The sequence below is a fragment of the Vanacampus margaritifer genome, chromosome 19 (assembly GCF_051991255.1).
Source record: "Vanacampus margaritifer isolate UIUO_Vmar chromosome 19, RoL_Vmar_1.0, whole genome shotgun sequence".
In the NCBI taxonomy this organism is placed as follows: Eukaryota; Metazoa; Chordata; class Actinopteri; order Syngnathiformes; family Syngnathidae; genus Vanacampus; species Vanacampus margaritifer.
In genome coordinates this window covers 3,015,972-3,039,998 of record NC_135450.1, presented here as the reverse complement: position 1 = coordinate 3,039,998, position 24,027 = coordinate 3,015,972, and the positions used below count along the sequence as shown (strand labels likewise).

General features: G+C 38.8%; 1 protein-coding gene across 8 annotated transcripts in view; it reads left to right on the top strand.

Annotated features, from left to right (window-relative positions):
• Positions 1 to 24,027, top strand: part of enah (ENAH actin regulator) — a 111,395-nt gene that overhangs the window by 22,108 nt on the left and 65,260 nt on the right. For 3 of the 8 annotated variants that reach the window (XM_077552764.1, XM_077552763.1, XM_077552759.1), the window contains exon 1: positions 15,001 to 15,749. The exons of 1 other annotated variant lie outside the window; for it this stretch is intronic. In XM_077552764.1, coding sequence (XP_077408890.1) covers positions 15,658 to 15,749 — 92 coding nt within the window. In that variant the 5' untranslated portion in view covers positions 15,001 to 15,657. Of the gene's footprint in view, positions 1 to 5,643; positions 5,771 to 14,995; positions 15,750 to 24,027 lie in introns of those variants that run through there. 4 more of the 8 variants (XM_077552761.1, XM_077552757.1, XM_077552760.1 and 1 more) reach the window with 4 other exon arrangements.

The following is a 24,027-nucleotide window of genomic DNA, read 5'->3' as shown; positions in this document are numbered from 1 at the left end:
GTGATCAAGTCACTTGTTCAGCCATTGAAGAATATTCCGTTCATTAGCTTCCAAAAAATCTAGTTGGTTTTCATGAATGGAACTACACATGGTGCAAATCAATGGTAATATTCAAGAACAGGAAAGAGATAAGACCAGACCATCAGCTCCAGGTCAGAGCCAGACAACACCTAAAAAAAAAAAACATATTCTGGAATTAGATTGTTTGGATGGAGGAAACCAAGGTCAACTTTTATCAGAATAATGAGCAGAGCTGGCCCTATCCAATGTGAGATTTTATATGGCGCCAACCTCCATCAGCAAATTGTAGGCATTAGTAATATGTCGGAGAGTTCATACATTTAACATGCTAAGTATGTGGCCAACACCTTAGCTTTGGTAGACAATACACCACACCAACATTTTACAGACGTCAGCTTTTTTTTTTTTTTTTTTACAGATCTGATACCACTCTACCGAAAAACCATTGGTTCAGGGGGTCTTTTTTGCTTTCATTTTTTTAATCGCCTCGTTTAATTTTTTTTCCAGTGATTGGGCTCCTTGGTACCCCCCATTATAGCAACCCTGCACATGGAGGACATGAAAATACGTGCTCTGTGCTCATTTAAGGGAACAACGCCAAGTCATTGGTACAAAAATGTGGCTGACACATGGGTTAAAACCAAAAGCTAAGAAGTGCAAGGCCTTCACTGAGCATATTACCTCAGTGGACAACAACATCAAGTTCACACGTGTTGATGACAAAGACCATAAGTTGTCTTTTGGACTGTGAGATTCACAATGGAGATGACAGGGGCATCCGTGTGGGAATATAGACCAATTCTTACTCTTTGACTCACACCAACCACTGGAGCGGAAACTGGGTGTTATCATAACCCTACAATTCAGAGCTGATAATGTGCCAACCGTTCCACAGGCCAAAGAGGAAGAGTATAGGCACGTGAGGGAGGCCCTCAAAACCTGTGGTTATCTCAGATAGTCCTTTGTGAATAGAGCAAAATGGATGAAATGGAAAAGAGTGATGCGCAACAACAATCTTGTCATTCCATATGTATCAAATCTGTCTGGGAAACTCAGAAGTATTTTCCACCAACATAACATACCGGTACACAAACCTGGTAACACTCTGAGACAAAGGCTAATACACCGCATACTCAGAAAAGCAATCTGTTGTATGCAGTCAAGTGCAGTGAGGAATGCATTATTTGGGAAAAACAGACAACCACTGACTAGGCTCATGGCACAACACTGACGCGCTAACTCTTCAGGTCAAGACTCAGCTGTCTACATGAACCTCATAGAGAAGCAGCACCCTTTAGAGGACAAAAATGTACATATTTAGAGAAGACCGCTGGTTTGAAAAAGTAGTAAGAGAAGCCATTCATGGCAAGGTGGCTCACGGCACCACCTGGCTCTCATTTCTCTTAAATGCGAAATTCTTAGCTCCTGGCTACTCAATGCTTCAAAACAACCAAGAAGTTGTCCTTATGACGCCATATTAAGGAGCATCTAAATTCTCTTGAGTATGCATCAAAGACCGAGCACTGAGCATTGAGGAGGATCCATGGGGAAATTGAGGAACCATTGATTTGTCCATTGTGAAAGTCCTTTGAATAGGGTGACCAGACGTCCTGGATTAAACGGGTCAGTTGTGGTTTTGAGACTTGGGTCCCAAGTCTGTGCGGATTTGGTTAACCCCATTGTTTTGTCCCGATGTTACGTTGGTCTCGTCCTGGCGTCCCGGTTATTTGTCATGTGTACAGTCCTGCTCACCATTATTGGCACCCATGACAGTCAAGTAGATAATGTGAAATATTTTCTGGAAAAAATGTATCAACTAAAATATATATATATTTTTTAGAGAGAACTTGTGTTTTATCTGAAAGACAAAATGATTAAATTTTTTTTTTAAAACAATAGGCGAAAAAAATAGAAAACTTCAAATGTGCTCTGTCACTGGTATTGTCACCCTCTCCTGTAAATCAGTATGGAAACACAATGTGACTCACCTTTGATAAATCACAAATGAGAATTCCCTGTTCAAAATGGTATGGGCCCAATTCACATGAATTAACCATTGAATGATTACTTTGATGTTTTAAAAAGCCACCTGCTATCCCATTTTCCTTTGTCACAATTGTGAAAACAAAGGAGCTGTCTGAGGCCATCAGAAGTGCTATAATTCGCAAACACAAGACCTCCAAAGGGTATATAGCCATCTCCAAAGACTTTGGTAGCCCTGTTTCAGCAGTGCGTTATGTTATTAAGAAGTTTGACGAGCATGGAACTGTCAAGAATTTCCATGGACGTGGAGAGAAATTTTTGACAGAAGTCTTCAACGGTTGGTGCGAATGGTGGAAAAAAACAGCCTGGAGCAGTCTGATATCATGGTTTCAAGAATGACCATACGCCACACACTGAACCAAAAATAGGGCTTTGTGGGCAAAGACCATTCCTCAGACAGACATTAAAAAATAATGGACAAACCACAATTCTTTTGTGAATGTTCTGTGGACTGATGAAACGAAAATAGAGTTTTTTGGCAATGCACGCCAACAGTTTGTTTACAGACAGCGCAATGAAACTTCCAAGGAAAAGAACACCCTCCCTACAGTAAAGCATGGTGGAGGATCCATCATTCTGTGGGGCTGCTTTGTTACATCTGGTACTAGAGGACTTGATCGTATCACAGGAATCATGAAATCAGAGAATTATCAACACATTGTTGGAGGACATGTCCTACCAAGTGTTAGACAACTTGGGTGGAGTCGAAGCTCATGGATCCTCCAGCAAGATAAAGACCGAAAGCACACAACTAAAAGCACACAGGAATAGTTAAAAAGGAAAAAATACTGTTTTAAAATGGCCAGCAATAACTCCTGATCTCAATCCGATTGAAAATCTTTGATATGAGCTGAAATGTGCCATTGGAAAAAGAAACCTGCAAACTTTCAAGAGCTTAAACAATTTGGAAAGGAAGAGTGGGGGAAAATACCAGCGGAAAAGTGCAAGAAGCTTGGAGATGGCTACAAGAAGCGTTTGGAAGCTGTCATCACTGCTTAAGGGTGTGCAAACAAATATCAAAGAGGAGTGCCATTATTGCTGCACATGTTGTGTTTTCTATTTCTTCTTTGGAATTACATTATACAAGTTGAAAAACAATTTCCTTTGTTGAATTACTTTGGACATCCAATTAAAAGGTCCTGATGATATAAATTTGTTTTATTACACTTATTACATTTCATTTATTTCTGAAGATATTGTAGAGATCATGCAAAAAATAAAGGGGTGCCAATCATGTCAATGTTGTCATAGTGATTCTTACGATAAACCCATTAAAAGGGAAGTTAACTTATAAATTCTTTCCTATTTACTTTCACATTCTGCTTGCGTTCTCATTCTTATCTGCATCTAACCGCTAGCAGGCGTGTTTCTGCTTTTGTATCTAAGAATCATGGGAAGTGTAATCCTACTATCCAAATACTGTGGTTGCTGGTGTTGGTCCCAATGCAAGCTTGAGCTTTCTAGTGGCATATTTTGGTACAATGCTGGACCGGCACGAGGTAAAACGGCACAGCCAGCTCCCAGCTGCTGGGACTGAAAAAAAAAGGTTGAATAATGGTGAGTGTATTGACTTGTTAGCGCTGTTGAACTGTCAACCAAGGTAGCATAACTGTCAACCACGATAGCATTTAGCATTAGCCAAAGTAATAGCACAACATGACAAGTTTGTCATCCACGAATAAGATTTGGCGCATGTAATCTGTCTCCCACAAGAAAATCTTACATGACAAAATGTTACAGAAACATTTGAAGTGTGCTTATTTGTTGAAGGGACTTATAAAGCAACAGCCAAGGTTTATGGTAAGGTTGGATGTCTTAAGGTCCACTATAAGGCCATGAGGCCACACAATTTTGACTATAACAACTGCCTTGTGTAGCTTGTCAAATGTACAATAACGTACTTGATTGCTTGAGTCAATAGCCCAAAAAATAGTTGGAAACCTTGTTCTAAGTTTACGACTGTGTATTAGGGCCACATATAAATAATATATGTTTTTAGAGGGCGGGGGCAATATTCATAGAAAAAAACTCGCAAATTTGTCACTTTACAAAGTGGTAAATTTGTGACTTTATTAAGTGGCAAATTTGCGAGAAAAAAACTCACGTAGTGTACTACTCAGATGTTTCTGCCAATACTTTTCAGTCGGGTTGTCAAATAAGGAAATAGTAATTTCATTAGCAGATATTAACCATATAATGTTAAACATATGAAGAGTGACGCCTCGTTTTGCGAAGGTCCACACCCCGAGGATCATGCATTTAGGTTGTCCTTGTACATTTATTTTTCCATTATTATTTACACGTTCATACATTTTGGTATTTTTTTGTACAAGTAGCTAAGTTGATGTGTCGAATCTGCTGCTCTCCGCCGTACACTTGCATTTACCTAACGTATGCTAGCTTCTGATTGGTTAGTGTTAGTCAGCTGATCAGGAAGTGTTGTTGTTTTAGCTACCGTGTATGACGAGTAAAGTTTAAATTAAGAATGAGTCTTGATCCTGCCTTTTCATTTTATAAACAAGTGTCCCATTGACCACCAACAAATCCTCACATTAGACTATAACTACGCTACGTCTATTTTTCGTAAGTTTCGAGTTTTTTTCTTTTCTTTTTTCTTCCACATTATCCATCCATCCACTTTCTTAACCGCTTGTCCTCACAAGGGTCGCGGGGGTCGCTGGAACCTATCCCAGCTAGCTTCGAGCAGTAGGCGGGGTACACCCTGAACTGGTTGCCAGCCAATCGCAGGGCACACAGAGACGTACAACCATCCACAATCACACCTATGGACAATTTTGGAGTGTTCAATTAACCTGCCAATGCATGTCTTTGGAATGTGAGAGGAAAGCGAAGTACCCGGAGAAAACCCACGCAAGCACGGGGAGAACATGCAAACCACACCCAGGAAGGCCGAAGCCTGGACTCGATCTCACGTCCTCTGCACTGGGAGGTGGACGCGCTAACCTGTCAGCCACGTGCCGCCCAATTTGCCACTTCATAAAGTGGCAAATTTGTGATTTTTTTCTCTCGAAATATTACCCCGTCTCTGGAAAAAAATTATATATATATATATATATATATATATATATATATATATATATATATATGGCCCTAATACACCGTCATATAAGTTGATATAGTGTTTGAGGCAAAACAAACTTCACAAATCAATGTTCTAAACCACTTAACAACTTGATGGCATCATCAATTGTTTTCTTCATTCCTAAAAGATGCTATCATCTGGATGGAATGAACAGACCATGTACTGGTGGCTCCCTACAAATCCCCCGGATAATCCTGGCTGATGATGCATGCAGGTCACAATATCTATTTTTGGTGAAGAGGAGAGATACAGTCTATAGAAGAATTTCACAGCCCCCAGCAGTACACCAGTTGTACCCTACTCTTCCCCCTCCCCCAGCCACTCTACTTTTAGCTTGAGCTCCAGTGAGTTGATGAGTGTGGGTGGGTTCAGGCTCCAGCTGGCAGTGTGGGTGTGTGTGTGCCCTCCCACTGTCTCCGTTGGTCTAAACCCCGGTCACTTTCCCCCATCTGAACTCAGCCAGTCCGTCCTCCAGACTGCCAAGCAGTCTGTGGAGAAAGTGGAGACCTCAACAATCTGAACAAATACTTCCAACAACAGAATTTTCTTGTAGGAGGAGGTGCTGGATTCACCCATGGTTGTTGCCAAGATGACTCGTGACTCGTAAGTTTCTGGTTGCTCAGTTGGAGTTATTATTGGATGTCAGGATCAAATGGTAGTCCAGGTCACATTGTCAAATTAAGGATTCAGCAATCCTCTATAAATGAAGCACTTCCTTATACAGTATTAACCCCGTAGAGCTGGTTTACAGTTCACAGTGCTGCTTTATGATTGAAGATAAGAATCTTGCTGTGTCATGGCTGCCAATCCGACTGTACTTTTGTTCGTTGCTTTGGCCGCTTTCCTTCTCAGACGAGTGACTAGCATTAGCTTTAAGTGCCATCATCCATTCATTATTTGGAGTCCCTGTCTTACCAGATGGGGAGCCTTTATATTTATAGAACAGCTGTGACTGCTCTACTCTTCCAAGTCTAATCAGAGGATGATTCTTCTTCGTCTTCTTCTTGGTACACAATAGGACTCATCACACCATGTGGTGACAGGAACTCTTTTCTCCTTCATTGCCTCTGAAGTTGCTGTAATTTCCAAAAGGAGTTGTGCAGGGAGAGAAAACACATTAAAAAGCTCTTTGCAGACATGTTTCCTCAGGTTATGGTGGAAGGGTATGTTCCTGGCATCGATAAAACTCTCTGTGAGTGTAGCTTTCGTACATAAAGCAATTGCAGCATCTGTTAGCAAACTAGAGTCTAATTTGGTATTTGTGTACTTCGATCCAATTAGGTCTTTAAGCTTTTTCTACATCAATGTACTGTATGAAAATCATTTAAGTCCACTTCATGATGTGCTAAAGATCTTATAAATAGGGGTGTCAGGCGATTACATTTTTAAAGTAATTAATCACATGACTTCAATAGTTAACTCATGATTCATCAGAAATTTTAGATCTGTTATAAATGTACAATAAAATATTTTTCATACTTTTGTTAACATAAAAGTTCAAAAAAATGTTAAACTAATAGAAATATGGCAGCATTTTTTAGTCCTTGATACAGTAATTTCATAATTCATAAAATTGAATTAAAATGAAAAAGATGTACTGTACTGTACTGAGTGTAATATTGATTTGTGTTGAGGTCTTTTTTTCTGCCACTAGATGGTTTAATCGAATTTGTAAGACGTTGGCGACAGCTCAGTGCATTTTTCTTTTCATATTAAGAACTATCTTATCTTTAACATGAAGTAACTTGTGAAATTGTGCGCATTTTTTAAAAAAAAAATTCAGTTTCCACAAATGTATGCATTATTATTAAATTTCCATCCATCCATTATCTTATAATTATTGCATTTATGACTGCTTAAGTTTGATGTGGACATGTCTGCTGCGTTGAGACTGATATTCCCCACTACAGGCTTTCCAAGTAAGGGGCGGTCATTAATCGCGTGTTAAAAAAATGAGTGGCGTTAAAGGAACTTTAAATTAACTTGAAATTAACGCACTAATGTTGACATTCCTACTTATAAATCATTGATATGTTGTTTTAATAAACCAAGTAGTGGTTAATTGTTATAATTCATTTTGGTGGAAAAGATCAATACAGTATTTGCATAACATTAACTTGGTTTGACCATTTTGTTTTACCTTCTGGTCACAAGCTGAAAGGGACAGGAACAGGAGAATTGTGACTCAATTTCCTCACTCCTGAAATAAAATTAACTGGACGTACCAGGTTTTCAAAGGCCAAGCTTGTAAACATTACTGACAGTCTTTACTGAGTGATTCCTTGTTTAAAAAAGTACTGTACTGCGCAACTGCCAGCATGGTGTCAGACTTGCTTTATGTGGCAAATTTACCCGGCAACAATGACATAATTGTCCAGGCGGGGCAGCAGAATCAGTGCAGGTCATATGACAACAACACAGCACTATGCTGCTGACCATGCGTAGAGAATTGAAGTGTACTGCTGCTTGCATGCTCTGTGGCCTTGTATGTTAAATGTTCAGGATTATTTTTAATCTTTGTCTTTCTGGCGTCTTTCTGGGTTGCTCAGAGCTAATTTGATATTGACTGATCATAATGTAATAATAGGAAATCCAAAAGTGGGGCTATCTGAGACCCATAAATCCACTTGAATGCATTATGGAAAAAGAAGCCACAGCTGTGTGTGAATGGGTACTGACGCAACCTGAATGACAACGGTGTAATTTTGGCAATACATTTAAATGACAATGGTGTCATACAATGCAATATTTTAAATGTGTCTCTAAGTAGAAGAAACATTAAAAAAAAATTATGTGTCCAATCGAGATATTCAACATGTTGCCACATATAGGCAACTTTTGTAAAAATTCCATGGTTGAGACTAGTATCGAATATTTTTAGGAATGATTAATCTATCGATTATTCAATCAGTTAATTGGATTAAAATGTAATAACCCCCCCCCTACGTTGTATTTGTATAGTAATTAAAAAAAGGGAGGGGGGGTTAATGTTGTACTATGTTACTGGTTCGGTCAATGTTTTCCAAAGTAAAAACAGACGTTTGCAAATATCTTATTTTGATTAAACAAAGAATATAATCAGTCTTCTTTCATGAAGGACTACAGAAATCAGTGAACAATTACTGTTGATATGCTGAAATCAGAGGATTTGGACAATTTTAAAATAAAAAATTGCTCCAAACGATAACTCGATTATAAAAATAGTTGTCAAGTAATTTGATAATGGATTACTTGTCGATTAATTGTTTAATGTTGACAGCTCTAGTTGATCATAGTGCTGTGCATTGTCAACAACATCACAATACAATGTGTATCACGATACAGGGGTCACGATACAATACGTATCAGGATACATGTGTATCCCGATACATGGCCTTCAAGGCAATACGTATCCCAATATTTTACATTACATAGATTTTTTTTTAATATGAAAACAGTCATGTGCATACCCAAATTAAATTTTTATTATACAGGGTGGGAAACAATGTTTTGTTCTTTAAATGTTAACCGGTTTACGCCAGCACCATGCCTGGTCGACATGTGTGCGCATTGCACAGCAAGGAGCAGCTTTCAGAGATGGGCCAGGAAACTTTATGAATGAATATTGATTCTGACACCTCCGTATTGATACGTGTATTGTAAAGAAGCCCGCAACGGTTAAGTCTAAACCGATATATTCTTCATCGTAGGGTATTTCAAAGATAGTTTCGGAGGAGAACTAGGTGTCACCTCTATTATCTTGTACTTTCTTAATTTTGTAAAAGTTTTTTTTTTTGGTCATCTGTACTTAAAAAAATTTAACTAAAAAATAGTGGCTATATTACTAGGTTGTTGCATGGTAAGGTAACCTAGTGGCCAATCTGGCCATTCATGCTTTTTTAAAAGCAAACCCGACTGTAATGACAAGTTGGCTCTATATTAGTTATTTGGTTGTTACTAACATAACTATGAGATTAATTTTTCATAAATCATTTCCTGTTTAATACATTTTGTAGAAACTTTATTTGGATTTTTATTTACATCGCAACGCATTCAGTGCATAGAGCGTAGTGACGTAGAATGGCGGTAGGCTCTCTGCCAAGCAATGTGAAACGCCAAATATAAAGAAAGCAAGTTAAGCCTCCGTAACGTTCCTCAAGAGACTATCAAAACGCTTGAATGTGTCAGTGTGTCTTAAATGACGAGAGCACGGCGTGGGGGAGGGTGACTCTCCCGATCACATGCTCTTTCTTTAGGAACGCTACGAGACTTACCTTGCTTTCTTGATAGTCGTTTCACGTTGCTCGGCAGAGAGCCAGCCGCTATTCGACGTCACTACGCACTCACTGAATGCGTTGCCACGTAAATAACAATGGCGGCCGACGTCCAAATAAAGTTTCTACTAAATGTACTGGAAATGGTTTGTGAAAAATGAATCTCATAGTTATGTTAGTAACAACCAAATAAACAATATAGAGCAAACTTGTCATTACAGTCAGGGTTCCTTTTGAATCAGAGAAGACCATTTACGCTTTCATTTGTTTGTTGGTTAGTTAGAAACCCACCATAAAGTTTTATGTATGTCGGCTATTATTCAAAAAAGTCAAGGCTAGCCTAACTCTTAGGTTGACAAATGACATAAATTGACTAGCCTCCAAAAGAAAAAAGGTATTATTACAGCAGCAGCCATTTAAGCTAATCTGTATGTGTTTCAATACAAATTGATGAAAGTATAATGAGGGATTCTATCCTCTATATTCTGATAAATATTCTTGTAAAATAAATATTAAAGAAGCGCCGTCTCTATTCAAAAGTTCTTGCACCACCTGTTATGGAAGGACAATAGATTTGTGATCAGTTTTTGTTGCCTTATGGTTTTGGTGCACCTGTTTGCCACTTGATACAGAACCTAATTGTGCTTTTCCCCCTGAGACGTTCACAAGAGTGTCTGACTGCGGGGTTTGCGCTGGGGTCAGATATTTTATACCAAGCTACCGCTGGGCAAACCATGTCCTGCTGTCCTCCTCAAGATGCGTTGACAGCTGTTGATTAGAGCCATCAATTTTCCCACAAATTAGAACAGGCCCTTCGTGTCTTACTAAAATGTCTCCGACAGGCTCTTGTTAAACTACTCCAAGTATTAGTCCACTTATCCTTTTTTAACAGCCATGTGGAAGCAGATTGTTTTGGGGCAAGGGATCTGTCCTGTTTCCTGCAAATGAGCAACTGCTCACTTACTTGCCTCCACATAGAGTAGAATGTCTATATTACTTGTTCCTGCTCCCCTCAACTCAATCATTTACTCACATCATCTGTGCCGCTGAAGGCAGTAGCCTATTAACCCATTAAGGCCTAAAGCGCCTGGCAAAACATACCTCTAAAACCTATGAGTGACTTTAGAGTCACCCCCGAAAACCTGATGTTTTCCTAGAAATTACAAATAATTGATATCTCAGCTCCTGAAGCAGATAGAAACATAATTTCAAAACCATTTCAGAGCTTACACCGGTGCCGTTCACACAATTGTAAACTTTCAATATTTTGCTTCAAAAAACAACAACAAACAAATGTGTCGCAAACCTGCGGGTATATTTACCTTCAACACAAATTTTCAACATCCTCGTCTACAAACATAATTCTTAACAATATGTAATTGTCGACTGGTTGCACTGATTCGAAGTCCTCCCGCACCAAAGTCAATCGTGTCTAGAGATAGACTATGTTTTTTTTTTTCAGGGCTGATACTAATACCGATAATTAGTAGACAAGGAGGCCTATAACCGATATTTGGAGCGGATATTTATTTTCAGTAAAAAGGGGGAAAATATATTGGCGTCAATTTTTTTTCTTTTTGAAATACAAATGTCAATCTTGACTTAGAACAATTTGTATATTTATCAAAATGTATACTTTTTATTTATTTATTTTTTTTATCTTAGATAATAGACATCCTTTTCAATTTTTAACAAAATGTTCAGGGAGATCCCAAGGTTATTAGTACTAAAAAAAGTTAAATGGTACTTATACATGTAAATACCATAGGACTAGTTTTCTACAGTGAATATTTTTTCTCACAAATTTTAAAATACCTGAAATCTTAAACTTTCACATTTCTTTGTTTTTGTTCGACATTAAAACACATTGTCTAGAAATTTCCCTGGGTCAGCAGCATCTCTTATAAAGTTAGCTGAAAATATAAATAAATAGTTCCCTGAGAAAAAAAAGGTTTTAGATTGACGTTTTATTGTCAGATTTTTTTAAGGCCGATAACGATATTCGTCAAAACGCCCAATATCGGTGCCAATAATCGGCCAGGCCGATTAGCGGTCTATCCCTAATCACGTCATTTATTTAATAATTCCTGTGAAACTGTGTCTGTCATTAATGATCGAATAAAATTCCAAGACGTGCCTCTTGTGTATATTCTGATGCATTTCATCGGCTAAGAGACAGAGAATTCGTCAAAACAAAACAAAATGATGTATCCTCTCTCCCAGCTTCAAAGGTAGAAGAGTGCTCCCGTTCTAATGGTAGAAACGCGGTAATGCGCTCCCGGCTTTATTGGGTTAAAGATGCCTCTTTGTGTTCTCTCATCTTGTCCATCTTTATTGTTGTCCTTTGACCATAAGGCCGTTTGACGTGCGTGCGGTGGTTAAGCAAAGTTCCACTCTGTGTTGTGAAGCGTGACAAACTTCCATTGTCATTCTGCCACTGGTTGTCTCCCAAGGCACGGGCTACCTCTTCCTGGATTTATATTTCAGGGTACTCTCTATTGGATTTGCAACACGTCAGTTATTGCGTAGCCATTACAGTACATTTTTTACTAGGCACAAGGCATGGGCTGATTACTGTTTGACAGTATACCATGGTTTTAAAAAGTGAAGGCTTAAATAACCACTAATAGTCCCCGTCACCAGTAATGAACTCTTTGTTTCTTTTTTTTTTAGGGGACTTTTAAGCAAGCCACAATATGATTGGCTGCTTGCAGAGTTGAGTAAACGAGCCACTTCTTTAAAGATCATTGGGCCCAGTCACTTTTTTTTTTGACAAAGCATGACTACACAGACATTGCAAACATGGATGATTTTTTGCTCTGATGATTAATGTGCACTGCCCTAAGAAAAGAAAAGAAAACAAGGATGCCAGCTGGTACTAGTGAGCCCCAATTACACATGAGTAGCCCTCTTCTAAAAATGTCTCTCTCGTGATGGGACACTGTGACTTACTAGTAAGATTAAAAACAGAAGATGACTGTTTACATTTATTCCTTTAAACTTAACATGGTACACGTTTCTTAATGTACCTAATAGTCTGTATTTGATTGAAAAACTAAATTGATTGTGTTTAATAAAAAAAAGTGTTTTTTATGTACCCAAATATATATATATATAAACACTTCAATTCATGAAAAAAAAAGCAATTCTCTTATTCTTCTTGCTATTTTGCAACTTGAATTTCACAGTGACCTTCTACCGCATTTTGGCCAAGGCACTCTACAGGTACTTATAATAAACTAATTAAACCAAAACATTATATTCACAATTATACACTAATGTAGGAGCAGTCAAAAAAGTAAAAAAACAAATGCAAACACAGCATATGAGAGGAAATAAAGTAGATTTTATTCTACAGCATTAAGAAAGGGGCAGAAGATTATCCTCAAGCTTTGTTGTCCGACCCCTGACTATTTGGTACAGTGTACCCTTGCAGTCCTGTCATTGTAAATCTGTGTACATGTCAGAATGTTACCCTCTCCGGTGTTTACATGATTTACCCTACCCTGCCCTACCCCGAGAACACAACACAACACAGTCCAGCACATGAATACACTCCTGAATAACTGAAGCACGTAAAAAAAAAAAAAAAGTGTCTTGCACATGACACAATTTTTGAAACATGTTAATTCTAAAGAGAGGTACTCCTTAAGATTTGTAGGGAAAACATAATTCAACAAATATCAGCTCACTGGGGAGGTCGGTCGGTGGCGCGGGTAGCGGTGTGCCGGTGGTTTCTGGCGGCGGGTGCAGGGCCTCCACCCTGCCTCACTCGACGCTGCTACCTTGTTTCGGCCTCCCCTTTCCCCATGTCCACTCAACCTGGTCCAGGGATCAGAACCCTACCCACAGCCGTCGAGTACGCTACTCTCCCCAGGCGGCGTTCAAAGATGATCTCTGTGTTGTTGTGCCCCCGCTAAATGGGCCGTGTGGAAACACAAGAGCTATGAACTATGCTGCATGGCTCATTTTGCGCCGTACGTGAGCGGAAATAACCGGTGTTGTTGAACAGCTGCGGTTATTTAATCCTGACGTTTAAAAACCACGGTTAATCGTAAAATCAGTTAATTGCTGCACCCCTACCCTAGGGTGACCAGATGTCCAGTTTTGTCCGGGACAGTCACGTTTCTGAGCCTTGGGTCCAGTGTCTCGGTGGATTTCGCCGACCTTACTGTTTTGTCCTAATATGAAAGTCCCATCCCGGCGTCCTGTTTTTTTGCCAAGTGTCTGCCAATCACAGAGTTGTCATAGCGATTCATACGATAAACCCAATCAAAGGGAATTAAATTATTTTAGCATTACTGTTGACCAAGACTGACTAGCGAATTTGGTGAAATTTATTGTACAGTATGATAGAAGTCAAGTCAGCTCAGTGCTTAGAGCAATTGCCTGCCACCACAGAGAACCTGGGTCAAACCCCGCTTGGACGACTTTTTAGTTCATTTGATAGTTTGATACCAACTGATTATCATATCAGGAAATGGATTATAATTTCTCTGAAATGATTAAATCCCAACCTTACACAGATTGCAGTTCAAGATTTTTTTTTTATCCACTTGTCATTTAACTACAATTAAAAATGTTAATTTTCACATAATTTATCTTGTAGTTTACTTCATAAGCACATGCATTCAAATCTTAGCATTCAGCTTTTCAGCATCCCCACGCAATTTCGGCAGAAATGGCTCTTTGTCTAGTTACAAATATTGTTTTAAAATGACTAAGCCATCACAGTAAAAAAGCAAAATAGCCCATTTCCAATCTGAATGTTCCTGATTGTCTTTTGTGCAAAATGTAGTATAACTTAATTTTAGATTATACATATATATGTATTTTAAATATACAAGCAGAAGATCAGGAACAATATTTAAACAGTTTTTCCCAAATACCATTTTTCTAATTCAAAGATTCTGTATCTGTCAAATGCAATGTTTAGAAAAGCCCACAGATGCTCTGTGCTAAAATATGATGGCGCCAGCAGTTTCTTTTTACTTCCACTGTAGGGCAAATTCCCAAGCAAGCATAAGTGTCGGCATAGCAACCAGTAAAAGCCAGTAAGATTTGCAGCATCTTCAATAAACGTTTGGTTGGGTTGGCTGGAACACCCTGTAGATTTAGACAAGCGAGAACCATCAAATCGTTACGTTTGGACGAGTGTGTAATTCCTTCTCGTGGGGTCATTTTCACAGTAACACTGATCGTAAACTGGTATGATAATTGTAGCCAGCCACATTCAATTGTGAAACAAATGCAGAGAATTACATTGCAGGCAGAAATAAGCTGACAATATCTAAAGTTCAAAGGCTTTACATAGTGTCTTACAGAACTGAAAGTGCTCAGAATTCTTGTCACCAGTGCATGTTTAACATCGTGTTTGAACGGTCTTTGTTCCAGTGCCATCAAAGATTATTAATTACGACTGTCTCAGTCTTCCAAACTTACTTAACATATTTATCTCTCTATGAGGTAGAGAGAGAGAGGGAGCAGAGTTAGGTGGGCGTTTGGCGGGCTACAAATAGCGCATACAGAGAGTCATGCTGATTAGCTGCAAATGAAGATAGGAAAGGGAGGAAGGGAGCGAGCCATGAACACATGAAAGACTGTGACATCAAGTGGGATGCAAGCAGTGAGTTAGCTTCAGCAGAGAGAGACAGACACTCCCCACCACCTTCCGGAGCTGAGCCTAAGTGGGCTATATGGTTCTACTATGGGGTGTTTCCCCCAATAGCAGCTTTCCCACAGCCTCTGTCACGGAGCCCCGAGAGCGCAAGAGCCTGTTGCCTGGATACCTGACTGCTATTGCGGCTGCAGCGAGAAAGCCAGGACTGAATGAACTGTGTATGTCTGTTGGCGGGCGCTGCTGCCATGGGAAAAGCTCCGCCGACTCTTTCGATGGCTCGCTCGCTTCCACTTACTGGCTGACTTGCTGACATGGCACGTATGAATAAGTAAGGAATCCCCATGATACTGTGGCTTTTCCTAGATTCTGTAGGAGGGGGTGACTGGAACCAAGATATGGTGAAGAGGACAACAGTTCGGTAAAGAGAAGGAAATTGTTAGATTACCTGGGATACTAACCAAAAATATATGAAGAAAGAGAAGGTCTACCTGATAAATGGACACAACTCTTGGGAAAGGTTTGTAGCATATTAGAAACAGAAGCTGGTAAGGACTAGTGAGGAGTGTGACTGGTGGGGCTTTAGAAAACAAGAAGTCCACGAACCTGTGTGTGGAGACATGCAGGTCCATTCTTCTGGTCCACATTGCAAATCCTCCATTTTCGTCCTCAATGAAAGATGTGTGCTGCCATCCAAAATGGAAATTCATCGGTAGGTAGCTGTTGTCAAAGATGGTTTTCAGATGACTCATTGTTGTTTTGTTTGCTATCCATTCATGTTGCTATTCTCTTGCTCAGTGTAGTTGGAGAGAGGGACTTTCTTAAAGATTGCACAATGCGAAATGCTATTTGACTGCAAACTGTCTGGCTTCACTGAGGTTTTTTTTGCCATTCACTCTTTCCTTTACTGTGGCATTTGAAGTACTTAGATTGATTGTGTCTCTCTCTTGGGTTAGACAGCAAAAACGGAAGGTGTATTTTCGTGAATGCACGTCTGAGACTCATACCTAAAACTTGTGATGTATATAAAATCTGCCAAGACGGTCAGCATCATTCTATGAAAAGTAACGTTTTACAGGATAAATGTAAAAAATTTATTTCATAAAACGTTTTACATATAACTCTCTCTTCACAGCCATGAGTTTTTGTTACACATATGTTTTCAGTTTCAGCAGATTTCTTGCTGTGTATTTGTAAACAAGAATCAGTAATGGCTTTCCATCCATCCATCCATCAATTTTCGTGACCGCTTATTACTCGCAAGAGTCGCAGGGGTGCTGGAGCCTATGCCAGCTGGCTTTGGGCAACCAATCGCCAGCCAATCGCAGGGCACACAGAGACGAAAAACCATCCACACTCACAATCACACCTAGGGACAATTCAGAACACCCTCATTTCTTTGGAATGTGGGACGAGACCGAAGTACCCAGAGAAGACCACGCAGGTATAGGGATAACATACAAACTCCATCCAGGAAGGCCAAAGCCCGGACTTGATCTTACACCCTCAGCACTGGGAGGCGGACATGCTAACCAGCCATTCACTGTGCCGCCCGGAATGGCTTTCATGACGAGCAATTTCAAATCGCTGAAGCTCAGCATATAACTGGATTAGCCAGGTAAACTGTTGTAGCATTGAATTGCTATTTGATATTAGAATCAGTATAATTCATAGTTTCCTGATCCAACGCCTGATTGAGAGAGTGTCCTATAAGAATCTTTTTTTTTTTGGGACCAAGTATGTAAAAACAAAACAAAAAAACACACAACACAGAATTTGCCTCTGGTAGTATGAGCTACACCAATATTGTGAACTAATATTACTTCCTGTTATGGCTACAGCCAATTTAGCCACTAGCGCAAAGCTGGGCAAACACGGACTATAGGTAGTCTTACTTTCAGTTTTACTTGATGCTTGTTTGAGAAATCGCAAGTATTTTCACACTTTACAAAGCCAAAATCAAACGGCATATCAGTTGTCCGTCTTTGGCCTATCATCTACACAAAGTGTGCTGTTGGTGGGCACAACTAAACCTGAAAGCGAGAAGTTCTGAGAATTGTGTCTACAAGAAAAAAATGGCTGAGTCCATTTTGATTAATTGATTTGTTTTACAGTTGTATTCTATTCAAGGACCAAATAAATCTTTTAAAACAGTCTTCTATATATATTCTAAATATACTTTGTTTTTCATAGTTTTGCATTCAAGCAGAAGTAGAAAAATGTGATTAATCGTAATTGATTACGGAAAATTGTGTGATTAACTAAAAAAAAATTATCACTTGAAAGCACTAAAATATAGTTAAGTACTGTTGTAAAGTGGCGCAAGTTCACTGATATCATCCTAATTTCGATATTAACTCATTCATACCCAAAAACGTATTAATACGTTTTTGAAATAGTTTGTCCTATACTCCCAAAAACGTATGAATATATTTTTCAATACTTTGTCTTTCACTCCCAAAAACATATTTATACGTTTTCTGTTTTCTTTTTTTTTTGCTTTTTTTTGCTTTTTTATGTTGGAGCATACAGAAGGCTTTAATACAGCTTCTGACATGAAGAGGTTGCTTAAAGCAATGGTAAAAAATGGCCAGCAGGTGGCAGCAAAGTATAAGAGATGAGCCAGGGCCATGTTGCAACAAGCTCTTTTTGATAGTGCTTTCAACAGGTTTGTGAATAATGATGAAAGTTAGCTATATTCTAATACTAATTGCTGCAGAACGGAAACGTATACAAATGTACTTTTATATACAAATGAAAGAAGAGACTCTAACCTTTCATTTGGTAGCTTCCATGTCTTTATAGTTATAGAACACAATATTCTGTGTACCTTGCAAAGTCAGTCAAAATCCAGTAGAATAGCCAGGAGCGAAGGGGGTTGCTTCAGTGAAAATGGCTGGGAGTGAATGAGTTAATGTCTTGAAGGTTCATATCTCGATTACAATAACCCTATATCGCCAAGCCCTAATGCTAATACTAGATTTGATCACCACATTGGCCTTCTAATGATACACAACGATAAAAATGCTGCACTGTGCGCTGCACTTTTCTTTTTACTTTGCATCTGGGCTGTTAACAGTGGAGAATCCTTTTTTCCCTGGTGTCTGAACTGTCAGAGGTTGCTCCTCTCAGAGCTTCCCAAGGATTTCCCTTCCCTTCTGTGTTGTGCTGCCAGTACCCTGAAGGCTTGGTTCAGATACAGCTCACCTACATTGCCAACTTCCACATTTAGCTGCTGCAACATAAGACCGCACTTGTTAATTATTAAGAAGATACAGTTTCATAACATGACAGGAACAAATCCATCTTGTTTGGCTGATATATACTGTATGTAATGATCAGTGGGAAAACTAAAATGGGTATTTACAGTAGCAATCAAATTGGTTAAAGTGTACTTAAGTTATTTTTTTCCATGAATGATATGCTATCAGTCCTGAGAACCCTGAGAAGAAAGTCTTTTTCAGCGGAAGTGGATGTTTGTTGTAAACGTTTTCATCTTATCCATGCATCTGAAAACCGGAAAAATCATTTTGTAACAGTAGGCTAGTAAAAGTTTGAGATCAGAGCCTTTTTACTTAAAATTATTTCAGACTGAGTGCAAAACAAAAACTAAAATGGGAATTTACAGTTGCAATCAAATTGGTTAAAGTGTACTTAAGTTATTTTTTTCCATGAATGATGCTATCAGTCCTGAGACCTTGTTTATGAAAATGAGGTGTGTGTGTGTGTGTGTGTGTGTGTGTGCGTGTGTGTGTGTGTGTGTGTGTGTGTGTGTGTGTTTGCTTGCGTGTTTGCCAGAATGCTGTAGAGTGAGAAGGGTTTACTTACCAACACAGTTTTAAGGCACATTCATGAAAACGCCACCACAAATGTAACACCTAGCATAAGAGAATGTTCTCACCAATGCCACTGTTTACACGTCAACTGAAGTAAACACCAGATTACCAAGTTATCTGTACCAGGTCTTACTTATAAGGCGTTTTCCATTACAGGTTCCAGAATGAAACAGGATCAACTGAACTGAACAGAATCTTTTACGCAGATGAAAAATCGATTTGGATGTTTAACCGAGTGAGACACAACTGTCCATCGCCTGCCGCCAAGACATCAAAATACAGTATATACAATACACATATATTGTGTTTTACCACAATACTTAAACACAGCCAGGTCTATTTAAGTGAATGAGAGCAAGTCCTGTCTTTTAATACATCCCCATTTTTGTCTTTAACTCACTCAAACCCCAAAAATGTATATCTCAAGCTTCAGTATTTCATCCACAGGTACATATAAAATTCTAAATAGGGTTAAATAGGTGCACTGTATATACTTATACGGAAAGCTGTGTCTCGCTCGTTTACAACCTGTAAATAGGTGTGTCCGGTGTAGTTCCTTGCCACATCGCTTAAAGAAATGCCAAATCTGTCGGCCAGTCAGATGACAGTGACATCATGGCCCTCCTTGGCCTGCTTTCTAGAACCAGGTTGGAATTGGTTCTGAGGAATGCTACCATTGTCATCTCTCTGCCTCAATAATGTGTAATGTAAAAGCGACCACATTGGGCAGAAACAGGCTGTTTTGGCATAGAACTAGTAGAATAGAAAAGGGAACAAGTTTTTGTACTTTTAATTTTCATTTTAATGTGGAAATGATTTAAAAAAACAGCGTAGTGTAGTCTTGGTTAGCACTTCTGCCTTACAATCTAGAGGTTTTGGGTTCGAATCTCAGATCAAGCCTTCTTTTGTGGACTTTGCATGTTGTATGTTTTTTTTTTTCAGGTACTCTGGCTCCCTCATGTATACCAGAAACAATATAATTAATGTTTTTATGTTAATTGAAGACTGAATTTCCCATTGGTACAAATGGTTGTTCATACACCCTGTGATTGACTGGCAACCTGTCCAGGGTATGTATACCCTGCCTCCTGTCTAAAGTCGTCTGGGATTGGCTCCAACTCACATCACCCTAATGAGGTTGTGTGGTATAGAACATGGATCAATGCATGGATGAATGATTTGAAATAATGAAAGAGAATGCACAGTATGTACAGTATGATAGGTAGCTAGTTTCTCGGGTGGGGGAGGTCAGTGATGTATGGTGGGGCCAAGGCATGGAGGAATTTCTAAGTACTATGACAAGTTTGAAAACTATGCAGAGCCTGACTGGGAGCCAATGAATCTGAATTACGGTGTGGGCGGGGTGCAGCCCAGGTTTTTGTGCAGGTGAGAAGCTTCGGGAAGCAGTGTTCTGGACTTGAAGTCTGTCCAAGACTCTGTTGCAATAGTTCAATTGTGAAGTTGTTGGGACATGGATGAGGGTCTTTGCTACATACTCACTTAGTGATGGGGGAATTTGGAAATTCTTTTGAGGTGATAGAAGGCTGACTTGATGGTGGATTTGATGTATGTATATGACTAGGTTTGTACATTTTTCTTTTGTTGAAATACATTAACCTTATTATTTTATCAACATAAAACAAATCAGTTTTTAACTTCCTCCTACCCCTTTTGAACATATAAACACTTCTTTCTTCCTATTCTTGTTTTTCTTTTTACTTCAACTTATATTTTATACTTGTAATGTGTTTTGTGTTTTCTTCATGTTGATCTGCTCAATAAAAAAGCAAACCAATCAAAAAAAACAATGTGGGTCGTGGTCAACTGTGCCAACCTTCCCAAGCAGCAACATGGGTCTGAAGGAAAAATAATTTTATCTTTGAATGTATGCAACTCTTTTTAGAATCCATTATCCTATTGATTATTCCATCGATCACTCGAGTAATGAACCTTGAAGGACTCAAGGACTCAACTTTTTCAATACAGCTATGCAGTTATTCATTTTATTTTGAAGGCACTGATTGTTGGTTCCCGCAGGTTATACATGAGTGCAGTCAAATGCAGCCCAGACCTGCTCTCTTGTCAATGTGCTCCCTGTCTCTGTGTGAATAGTAATGTGATTAAGAATCTTGTTAAATGTGCCAGTCTCCTACTTAAAACACAGTCGGCACTCTGAACCCCGGCAACACCCTAAAAAGACCTACGCCTGTGCATGGAGCCATTGCATCATAAAGTGTGACCTGACACATTTGCGTGCTCGCTACTTAACTTTGTTCAGGGGGCAATTGACTTGCATAATATGTGCATTAAAAACAAGCCCTTTTCGTAAGTAGCTTTAAGGTGTTGGTTTGATACCTTGCTCTTGGTTGCCTTGTTTGGCTATATCTAAAAGCGGAAGTCAACCCTAATCATTTGTAATAATATTTACTTAATCATTTGTAATATGTTACATGTGACCTCACTAGTGTTAACATGACATTCTGATTAATATTACATATGTGGAATATGAGTTATGCAGCAAATTCAAGCCGTTTTATCCATCACAGGGGGCGGCCATTTTGCCACTTGCTGTCGACCGAAAATGACATCACAGTTGCTCAGGGCTCAGGCAACAACCAATCTCAGCTCACCTGTTTTCTGAAGCTGATCTGTGATTGGTTGTTACCTGATACCTGAGCAACTGTGATTTCATTTTCACTCAACAGCAAGTGGCAAGATGGCCGCCTACCGATATGGCTGGGTAATGCTGCGTAACTCATATTCTACTAACGCAATATTAACAAGAATATGGCATTTAAACTTGTGGGGCTGCATAGAACATTTGTCTTTGCTTTTCTTTTTAAAGACAAAAAGGGTTCAAAAGAACAAAATTAACACCAAAGACTGTATAGATTAGAAGACAAGATGATTTATTTATTTATTTTTTTTACATTTTATTGTCAAGAACTTTTTTGCGGTTCACTCCCCCTTTAATTAATACAGTAATATAAAATAAAAATATTTGTCAAAATAAACAATGCTTTTCAAATTCAAATACTACATGCACATCTGTCCATCCATTGTCTATATCACTCATCCTGTTGAGGGTTCTAATTAGATTGATAATTATAGAAATAAGGTTTCAAGCTGCATTTCGTGCTAATGATCCTGCAATTCAAAAACTCAAATTGGCTATGCTCAGTTGTATTGTTATTTTATTATTATTAGCCAATTTGGATGGAGCAGCCTGGAAAGAGACGTGCACTTTCATTAACATTCACTTTAGTTTAATAGTTGTTTCCCTGCATACCACTAGATGAAAAGCAGTCTGACAATTGCTTTCATGACAGCATACATTATTAAGAGCCTTATCTAGTAGTCCTTATCTTATTCGTGTTGCCTAAAGCATGCCTGTATGTTGCTTCTATTTCCTCCAAAAATGTTGGTCGGTCCAACTTTTTTTCAACTCCTCTTCGTCGTATCAGTAACTGAATAACTAATCATTTGTCCTACTGTTTTATCATTTTTACTATGCCACTTGACATTAACTACACATTCTCTCACACCAATAAGTCATAAGCCATACTTTTTATTGCTTGACAAAGTGTTGCTCAACGGGAGGCGATTACATAGAAAAGGGCAGTCATTCAATGCAGTAAAATTCTAGAAAACCACATGTGGGTTCTTTCTCTAGGGAGCTACCTCTTCATTGAGCTAATGGTTTCTGTAAGTGACTTGCTACAACTCATTAAATCCAGGAGGATTGCATGTATTCTACTCATTAAACAAGCCTGCTACTTAACTAGATCAGTTGATGGTCCAGGTAATTACCAGTCTATGATGATTTCTGCCATAATGACTTAAATTAGATGATTAATTAACAAGGAAGCATTCATGTCTAACTAACTAAATTAGAATGATTGTTATATTGGTAACATCCTTAATGGACCCAGTTACAAAATAAAACTTTTAGGTTGCTAGCACTGGGAGTAAGTTTTGCTCAAAACAAATCACAATGTCTGTTCATCTTAATTGAAGGCCTGCACATTGTCCTGTCACAGTTACTCATTCCCACACCATCACTGTGCATTTTGCACGGATAATCTTAGCTACTATATTTAGTCACTTGTGATGATGGCTGCTTTGTCACACCTGAGGTGTTTTTCCCATTATCACGCCGCGTGTCATTTCTCTCATGCCCTGTCTTTTTTTTCTCCTACCATCTGTTTGAGATGACTCATACTTATACTTATAGTTAGAGGGTATTTTCTCATATGTCAGCAAATGTTTCAATGGATTAAAAAAGTAGTAACATTGGTGTTCTTTGTGAGAAAATCAATATACAGCAGATATTAAAAGTCTAAGCACCCCTGATCGAATGCCTGGGCTTTGTCATATAAAAAGTGACCAAGATAAGACATTTCAAAACGTTTATACTTGTACACACAAACAAAATAGCTTCATAGTTTATTTTAACCTCCCCCCTCCTTATTTATTTTGTAGGTCATAACAATGGTGTTAAAGTTTTGAAATTATTTATCTTGATCTGATTCTTCCAAGTCTCAACCTGGCATTTGAACAGTATTTATATAACAGTTGTAATTTTAGCCAAATGTTCTTCTCATAATGATTGAAATTATTCTTGAGGGACAGCATACCAAATCATGTTTCTTTTTTTCCCACACCTAATCGTTTGGAGCTTTAAAAAAATTGGATGTATAATTAGAATGCTTTTCCTTTAACACTGAAATGGTATACTGAGGATAAAGGAGCTCAGGGCTCGTTCGGAAGATGTGCAGCTGGGTTTGGATATGGGCAATGAACGTCAGAACGCCAAGAGCCCCAGGGAGTTAACCAGAAAAGAGTAAGCCACAAAAGAGGAAGGATGCAGATGTATCCAGGACCCTCCCTAGAGCTCCTCTGTTCTTACACTCCTTCCTCTTAGCCAAACCCAACTGCACTTCGGCTTCAATAACCCTTGAGCTCCTTCTTGACCCTCAATTTACTCCTTTCATTTTCCATTCCTTGAGATCATCAACTTTCAGAGACTCTCCACAGATTTTCAGCCTAAGCAGCAAAAATGTTTAACCATAGTCTTTCCTAGTAGTTCCTGTTCGTCATCTGCAATGCAGATATAAACCGAAACAAGTCAAGAGTCAGTGTATAGAAAAAGAC